The 10,000-nt window shown below is 33.9% G+C and overlaps 1 protein-coding gene across 2 annotated transcripts in view; it reads left to right on the top strand.

Moving 5' to 3' along the window:
• Nucleotides 1-7,620, top strand: part of LOC113819546 (uncharacterized) — a 196,917-nt gene extending 189,297 nt beyond the window's left edge. For both annotated transcript variants that reach the window (XM_070138612.1, XM_070138611.1), the window contains exons 6-14: nt 1-958; nt 1,555-1,671; nt 2,158-2,270; nt 2,711-2,838; nt 3,317-3,452; nt 4,164-4,471; nt 5,166-5,298; nt 6,026-6,184; nt 6,787-7,620. The exon at nt 1-958 is cut by the window's left edge and continues 195 nt beyond it. In XM_070138612.1, coding sequence (XP_069994713.1) covers nt 1-958; nt 1,555-1,671; nt 2,158-2,270; nt 2,711-2,838; nt 3,317-3,452; nt 4,164-4,471; nt 5,166-5,298; nt 6,026-6,184; nt 6,787-6,895 — 2,161 coding nt within the window. In that variant the 3' untranslated portion in view covers nt 6,896-7,620. The remainder of the gene's footprint in view (nt 959-1,554; nt 1,672-2,157; nt 2,271-2,710; nt 2,839-3,316; nt 3,453-4,163; nt 4,472-5,165; nt 5,299-6,025; nt 6,185-6,786) is intronic.
• The last annotated feature ends 2,380 nt before the right edge of the window (nt 7,621-10,000 follow it).

Raw genomic sequence — 10,000 nt, 5'->3', positions numbered from 1 at the left:
TTCCCCGTCGTCCTCGTCGTCCTCGCACCTCACGAGGGCCGAGAAGATCGCCCGCATCAAAGCGCTTCAGAGGCTGTACAACCTTCGCTCCTCCGACCGGAAGGCCTCTCCGTCGGCCGGGTACCAGCCTGCCTCGCAAAGGAGACGTCAGTATTACAGCTACCAACAGAATACCAACAGCAGGCGTTTCTACAGGCACTCTAACGGCACTGGGGACGGCGGCGCGTACGACCCCACGAACGACACCATAGTCATCGACGGCGACGACTTTGTGTACGACGCGGACAGCCATGCCTTCGGGGCTATCACTGGGACCTCTGCAGAAGCGCCGTCGGTCCGGCTCTTCAGCGTGGGGGAGCCGACGTGGATCAGCAGCGACTTCATCCTGCACGACGGGATGAATGTGACCGAGACGGAGGTGCACGAGGAGGCCGGGATGGTGGCTAGCCCGAGGAAGGCCAACAAACGAAAGAATAAGAAGAATAAGAAGAAGCGCAAGAAGCAAGGGAAGAAACAGAGGGCGAAGGAAGACCCTCTGGAAGATGAAGACGGCTCCTTGGAGAGAATTCCGAGGTCGGCCTGGGCGCCCTCGAGCGGCAGCTATCGAGGAAGCTCCCGACGCAGCTACCACCGCACCAGGTACTACACGGTGAGTCGAGGGCGGCCTTCGCGGAGGAAGCAGTACCGGGTCACCATCTCGCGCCACGACCCGCCGGCTCGAACCTCCTCCCCGGCCAAGCCCCAGCGCGACCCGGCCACCAGTTCGTCCCCGTCGCGCGGACACAACGAAATCATCCCTCGCAAGCCGTCGAAGCACGTGCCCGAGAGCTCCAAGGAGGTCTACTATCCCTCCAAGACCTTCGGCTTCTTGGACCCCAAGCCTGCGAAGCCCGAGGCTGAAGAGGCGCCGGCGACGCCCTCCTCGGGGCACGATAGGCGAGAGCTCTTCGTGCTGAAGGTCAGAAGTGCTTGTTGAGACTGATAGATAGATAGATATATTGTTAGATACATATAGATAGATATATTATTATAGATACATATAGATAGATATACTGTTATAGATACATATAGATAGATAGATTGTAATAGATAGATATAAATAGATATATTGTTATATAACGACATAGAAAGATATAGATAGATATCGATAGATAGATAGATATAAATATAGGTATATAGGTATATATATATATATATATATATATATATATATATATATATATATATATATATATATATATATATATATATATATATATATATATATATATATATATATATATATATATATATATATATATATATATATATATATATATATATATATATATACATAGATGGATAGATAGGTAGACATATGGATCGCTGAAGACATCGTTATAGATAGATAAAAGTTGTTTAGTGTCTGAATGTATGTGTGCCTTTAAATCGACGCTGCAGATGTATGTAAAATTGCACCCATTTTCCTTTGCAACAATATATATAACAGTAGTGCTCTAACAACATTAATTTCAACAAAATGTCAGTTTACGACGCAATCTCTTCTTCCTTCAGGTGCGCTCCTTCAAAAGCCACTGCGGAGGCGAAATCACAGATGACCGCGGGCGATTCACCAGCCCGGGATACCCACAGAAGACTGGTGGCAAAAATTCCTGCTTCTGGAGGTTCAAAGTACGTATTGAGGGAAAGCCCATGTTATTTTCCATCATTATACTATCATTAGTATTACTTTCATCAGTGATAATTTTTATTTCCTATATCGATTTGAAAACAAAGGGAACATGATTTCATCCATGTTTATGAAACTATGTAGATGTGTATAGAAACGTAATTAAAGCATCTCATTACATTGACATACATTACTAAGGCTTTTTTATACATCTATATACACTATCAGAGCTGAATATATCCACATACACTATCCAGGCTGCTCGTTACGTCCAAATACATTATTAAGAATTCTTTTTAAATTCATATACATAATGGCATCTTAATGCATTCATATGCAATCGCAAACCTTCATATACATTCCTATACTTTATCATCGCCTCTTAATACGTTCATATACATTATCAAATGTTCTTTATATATACCTAATCATAACTTTACGCATCCATAAACATTATTAAAGGTTATGTTTTTTTTTTTGCCTGACAGACCACACCCGGAAGTCACTGGAAACTGCAATGCACGCACTTCCGCATCCGCAAATCTCGGAACTGCATGCGGGACCACCTTGCTATACGGATCAACGAAGGCGACTGGACGAGGTCTGCTCGGAGCCCGTAGCACGTGAAAGAATTTTTTGAGATTCATTTGCATAATGGTGTTTGACGTCATTATAAAGAAGAAGTTTTGAGTGACTCTTTTTTTACTTATGATTCCAAATAGCTTTAAATCACGTGAATCATTTGAAACACTTTTCGGCTCAGTTATCGAGAATCCCATGAATGATTCAGAATAAACCGTGAAAAGTTTTAGTCAGTATCAAATTTTGTGGGTAAATGTTTCCACTGGTTTATTGCAATACGAAATAATCAAAATAATAATAATAATAATAACAATAATAATAATGATAATAATGATAATAATAATAATAACAGTAATAATAATAATAAAATAATAATAACAATAATAATAATAATGCATGTCAAAAAAAAGTATTATTCAAAAGGCCTTGACATAATACTTGTGATACCTCCTCCTTCAGGTATTGCGGTCGAGAAGGACCGAGTGTTGCACTGACCTCCTCGCACGCAGCTTATGTCGACGTCGTCCTCAACACCTTCAGGAACGACTCTGCGAGAACCATCTGTTCTTGGGAGTCTAGATACTTGGGTACGTCTTGTTCTTCGTAGAATGGAGAACATAACAGTGGAGCTTACTGAGGATATTTATGTTATTTATAGAAGGTTGAAAATAATTCTGTCTATATATCGATTTATCCTCATTATCGTAATTTTGTAAGGAGCATACTGAGGATATTTATTTTATTCATATAAGGCAGAAAACAACTCTATTTATCGATTTACTATTATAATTATTGTGTAAATTATTTATAAATCACTTTTGTACGTGTTACCGCTCGATTCTTATCGTTGTATTTATCACTTATTTGCACTGTAATTCATACTATTATTTCCACTGTTATTTTCACTGTAATTAGTACTATTGCTATCACTGAAATCAAAATTATTATCATAATTGAAAATAGTAGTTATCATCATATTTATTACTAGTGCTGTTATTATCACCGTAATGATCACAACAATTATTTTCAGTATAATAACTCCTTTATTTTTCTTTATCATATCAGGAGGAGCACAAAGCCATTACGGTTACCGGCGTTACTGGAGCTACAACCTTACCCGCATAACCACGCCGCCACCCACAACCACAACTACCACAACAACCACAACCACTCTCCCGCCCTCGCTCGCCTACCAACAGACGTAAGTTCTTCGGCTTAGAGTATTTTTCTCAGGGATTGTGTGTATAAATTTATGGAAATAAGGGATTAATGTTTAAAGGAATAATCCCAATGTTTTTTTTTTTTTAAGGGATCGTATGTATAAATATGTGTCAGCAAATAGTAAGTTGTGATATACGGTTAGAAGTTTATAATAAATAGATTAGCTAGTAAAGGAATAATTGTGTCAGATATACTCAAATGAGCGTAAATCTAAGTAATGAAATGAGTATTATCATATAATCAATTTCATGCTAAGAATTGGTTGTATAAATAATGTCAGCTGATAAATATTAATGAAAAAGAGGATTATCAAAGAGATGAATATATATGATGAGTCGAGTGAATAAAGAATAATTAACTAAGTACGTGGTAAATAGTTAATGGAATCATTGATTTGTATATATAATTAATCAGATGAATAATAACTAATCAAATATGTAAAAAAAAAAAACAGGTGACTGAATTAACTGATTAACAAATAGTCAGAGGAACATATAATTAATGAAATAACCGACCAGATGTATGAAAATATTCAGATTAATATGTATGATAAATAAATTTCATAATAACTAATCAAATATATGAAACAAAATTGTTGACCGATTGGCAGTAATAATAATAATAATAATAATAAAAAACAGACATGCAGTGTCTAAACACCTAAGATAACAACCCTTCCTCCTCACTGCAGATGGAGCTGCACCGACTACCGGAAGCTCACCTCCGACCACACCATGTGCCGCTCCACCCCGCCCACCTGCTCCGTGTACCTCGAGGGCGTGACGAGGAGCGAGAGGGCGTTCATCCTCGATTCCCACAACAAGTACAGGGCGATCGTGGCGAGAGGCGAGGAGAACGAGGGGCTTCCGGGACCCCAATACTCGGCCTCGGACATGCAGCAGCTGGTCTGGAATGACGAGCTGGCGCAGGTGGCTCAGGCGTGGGCGTCCGCGTGTCCGGATTACCACGACTGTCAGGACTGCAGGCGTGTTCTGTCAAGTGAGATTTTTGTATTGTTTTATTTATTTCTTTATTATCCTTATTTGTTTTTTTTTTTATTATTATTATTATTTTTTTACGTATTGGTTTGAGCTGCTTAGTATTATTTTCATTCTATTGTGTTCTGTCTACTTTTTGTTGGTTTATCAGTTTATTAAATAATATGCCATCAAGGTATTGATAACAATAATAGTAATTATAGTAATTATCATTACTACCAGTTTATTCTATTCGGTTTTATCTATTTTCTGAGGGTTTAAGATGAAGGCTGTGGGTGGGCTTAATTTTACAAGGAAGAGATTCGTGTGGAAAAGTCTTTTAACATTTTTTTGCCATATGTTTGTTTTTGGTCTCTATAACTTGGATTTATGTATTTGTAAGATGTTATATTTTAAGATTCATATTAAATTTGAATGTTGTGTTTAAGAGAGGTTTAGAATAAGATAACATTTTTCTTTTCATCATTTTCTTCGGAATATGAAAAAATCTCATTGTCCAAATTACTTACATGAAATACAAATGACAAACACTAGTAAACTCCAATTGATAAAATATCTCCTGATAAAACCCTCTCAGACAATAACACATTCCTAAATAATCTCTCACAATCACATAAATATCCATAGACCTTTAAAGTCACGTGACCCCATGTAAACAGCAGCGCATAAGACACGTTTCTTTTTTTCCTTCTCAGGGGATTACTACGTCGGCCAAAATATTTTTTATGAATGGAGCAGTAGTAACGGCGGTTCAGTGTGGGAAACAGCGGTCAGACTCTGGTATGAGGAGGTCAAGTACGTGCCCAACTATCTCACGAAAAGTTTCCGGTGAGTATGAGAGTATTCATCTGTCTATGTATTTGTGTAGCTGTTTATCTATTTATATGTCTATCATTCTATTTGTTCATCTATCTATATATCTTTCTATCTATCTATTCGTCTATGTGTATCTGAACTTATTTATTATTTTTTGAAAATCCAATTCTGAAGTTATGGCAGAGACTTCAATATCAAATTGATTTTAGATACTGATTCGTTATTACATACATATATATATATATATATATATATATATATATATATATATATATATATATATATATATATATATATAACCGTTAATTAATTTGTTAAACAATCATATATATCGTGATAACAAAAGAAAATACTACCTCTTAAAATGCCTCCCCCCTCAAAAAAAAAAAAAAAAAAAAAAAATCGATGCCCCCCTCTTCCTCTAAAATGGAAAAGAAAATATGTATATACATGTATATTTAGACACATATATATGTATGTATATAAATACATATACATACATACATATATATATATATATATATATATATATATATATATATATATATATATATATATATATATATATATATATATATATATAATTATACTACTAATAAATAATATTAACAAATAGATCGAAATTTTTAATAAGCAAATAAAATCCTAAAAATTTCCCCCACCTTTCACCCTTTCATCCCCACCCTCCTTCCTTCCCCACTCCCCTTCCTTCCCCACCCCCCTTCCTTCCCCACCCCAGGATGATGGACCACGCCGTGATCGGCCACTACACGCAGCTGGTGTGGGCGGAGACGAGGGAGGTCGGGTGTGGCGCGACCTACCACGACTGCTCCAAGGTCTTCAAGGGGCGGATGTGGAAGCTCAAGTGCAAGATCTACGTGTGCAACTACGGGCCTACGTTAGTGTGGTTGTTTGTTTGTAGGGGTTTTGGGGTTGTGTTTTTTTTATCTTCGTCTTGTTTGTGTGTTTGTGTCTTTTGTTTGCTTCTGTTAGTTTTAAGGTTCGTGTTGGTGTTTTGTGTGTTGTTTATTTGTTTGTGCGTTTTAATCTTTTGTGTGTGTGTGCGTTTTAAAGTTGTGTGTCTGTGTATTTTGTATTGTTTAAGGTTGTGTGTTTGTGTACTTTGTATCGGATGCGATTTGCAAGGTATTCGTATGGGCAACATTTTTATGTTGTATTTGTTTTTGGTAATGCTTTTGTACTAAATCAGATTTTTTTATAAAATAATATGGATTCTCTGATTGATATGTATATAGGTATAGAAAGATATATATGGATATAGGTTTGTATAAAGATCTAGAAATATAGAAATAAAATCTAGACAAAAAAAAAATATTGCTATGATATGATAATGTTTTGATTCGCGAAGCCTATAAAGATTTTTCCATATCCATTTTTTCTCTTCTAAAATTAAATTTCTTCTCATTTTACTCCCGCTTCTTATTCGTCAATCCAGATATTTCGCTTTTACGCCATTCTATCATCCTTTTATCATTGCAGGGGTAACTACGTCAGAAAACCGATGTACAGCATAGGTCCTCCGGCCTCGGCATGCCCTCCCGATACCCGACCGTCCATACAGTATCCTGGTCTCTGCGCTCTTCGCTGACAAACAGTTTAGCTATCTTTTCCATGTTAATTTTGACGTACAATCGAATCTGGGTACTCTGCTAATTAAAAATGCCTCTGAGTGAGGTAAAGTATGCAAGAAATGAGCTCGGAGGTCCACCGAAACGTAAAAATAATGGACATAGTTTTCGGGCAATCCAGTGTCATTATAGTCCACACGAGGAAGACAAGAACTACTGTGTGTTATAGCTTAAAGGATCTCCTGTCCACCTACCAGTGTAAAGGAGGTGTGTGTATTGTACTTCAACCCAGGGTTATACAAGGTCTCTATACTTGTACAAGTGGTGCTCTACCTGTGCTTCCGAAGTGCCTTTCTCGTGCTCTCCACTTTTAGCAAACAGGAAAGAGTGACAAGGATGCAACTTGAAAGATAAGCGAGTAAATGAATAGGTAAATTAAAGTCTAGTTTATGAGTTTTAAGCCATTTCTTTTCTAACAAAGAAGTGATTCCATGTGTGTGAATTACAGTGAAGACAATGCCCTCCATAATACAGATGACTATGTACTGTAAAATCTGACCCACAGACTCCTGAAAAAGGAGCAACATGGTATTTTCCATAAGACTGTAAGTTCTTCTTAATGTTAGAACCATAACAAAGTGCCATAAAAATTATCTTCGTGTTTAAAGAACACATTGAAAAAGTTTTACTATGACGTAAATTTGTTTTATGTCGAATTGGCTGTGACCTGTGTGGAATAGAAGACATCAGCTGAATAAATAAATAAATAAATATATATATATATATATATATATATATATATATATATATATATATATATATATATATATATATATATATATATATATATATATATATATATATATATATATATGCATACATACATACATGCATATGTATATATATACATACATACATATATATATATATATATATATATATATATATATATATATATATATATATATATATATATATGCATACATACATACATACATATGTATATATATATATACACACATATATATATATATATATATATATATATATATATATATATATATATATATATATATATATATATATATATATGTATATATATTTATACGTACATATATATATATATATATATATATATATATATATATATATATATATATATATATATATATATGTATGTATATATATTTATACGTATATAAATATATTTATATGTATTGATATATGTATATATATATATATATGTGTGTGTGTGTACACATACACACCCACATATATATATTAAATACATATATTATATATGTGGATATGTAAGTATATGTTTATATGTATATGAGCATATATCGTTTATGTATACATACATACATACATATTTATACGCACACACAAACACACACACACACACACACACGCACACACACACACACACACACACACACACACACACACACACACACACACACACATATATATATATATATATATATATATATATGTATATATATATGTATGTATATGTATATATATGTATATATATGTATGTATATGTATATATATGTATATATATGTATGTAAATATATATATATATATATATATATATATATATATATATATATATATATATATATATATATATATATATATATATATATATATATATATATATATATATATATATATATATATATATATATATATATATACATATATATTATGGTCTGATGAAATTTACGTAATGACAATAGAAATAAGACTCCTTCGGTGACAGGAACTTTTACACATATTTTTTTTTTATTATTTGTTTTTTAATAGAAACATTTTCTTACTTCTTTTCATCTGTTCTTATGTCTTTATCAGTTACTCACCATTTCCCGTTTTCGTTGCATTGATATCATATTCAGTATGATGTTTAGTTGTAGGTTTTAATCGGAAAAGTGAACCTTATTGACTACTGCTCTTCGGGTAGCCTTTCATGGAAGGGAATTTGCCTTGAGTTCTTAATGTGTATAAACGTTAGTTGTAAGAATGCAAGTTATTGACAGTTATAACTGGACTGACTTAGAAATGTAGTGTAACTTATATCGCGTGATGGCATGAAATGTCCCACTGGCTCTGAATTGCTTCAAAAGTGATTATGGAATAAGCCATTTGTAGAATGAATGCTACTACTATGTACTGTGATAATGGTGTGTACTCTTTCTCTACGATTTGGTTATGTGTCTTTATTTTTTTCACTACTAAACTTACCTAACATGATTGGGAGACAACTGTCTAAAATATCTGTACATATCTCTGATGCAATAAATTCAGGTTGTGTTTACATTCACTGCCAAATATACTGTAGGTTTTACAGAATATATGAATATTTAGAAATTTTCAGGATTTCACTGACGGTGAAAAATAGGGGTATTAGTCACTGCCAGTTAATTTGTCACTGAGATTTCAAACGTCGAAATCTCAATTCCATTTACTGCCAATTTTCGTACATTGTTACATTTGTGATATAAAATGTTATTATCACTGCCAATTACCTAGTGACATTCAGTAATAACTTATCAGTGGTTACATGATGGAAACAGGAAATACTTTATATTACTTTCAAACTGGTAAATATCTCAAATTACTTAAGCATTTATGTTTAGCATTTATGTTGTAAAATTATTTCATATTCATGATAATATTTAGTGGCATGTAGGAGCTACAATTTATGAGATTGCAGACACTTCATTTGAAACATATATTTGTGTTATATAGTATATAGTCATTATATTAAAGTTGCCTTAACTTACCTTTTCGTTTGTAAAATTTACGTAAGAAATAAGAGCAATATGATTGTTCTCTTAAATATGTGCACTTCAGTTATATATACTGAAAGACTGTGGAGAAATATTTAACTATAATTACTACTCAACTTATGTGTATTATAACTTGTTCTCTTACATCATGTTCTCATTGTCTCTGTTCTGTTCTTTCTTATGCATATTCTTTTATAATCATTATTCTCCCTTTTCCTATCGTCTTTCTTCTTTTACAACTACTACTGCTACTACTACTCCATCTCTTTCTTCTTCCACTTCCTCACTTCTTCATTTTTTTTTTTTTTATCTTCTTCTCCTCCTCATTC

Source organism: Penaeus vannamei, chromosome 24 (genome assembly GCF_042767895.1).
Source record: "Penaeus vannamei isolate JL-2024 chromosome 24, ASM4276789v1, whole genome shotgun sequence".
NCBI classification, from domain to species: domain Eukaryota; kingdom Metazoa; phylum Arthropoda; class Malacostraca; order Decapoda; family Penaeidae; genus Penaeus; species Penaeus vannamei.
Note: the sequence above shows the minus strand (reverse complement) of the source record. Positions and strands in the feature narration are given on the sequence as shown.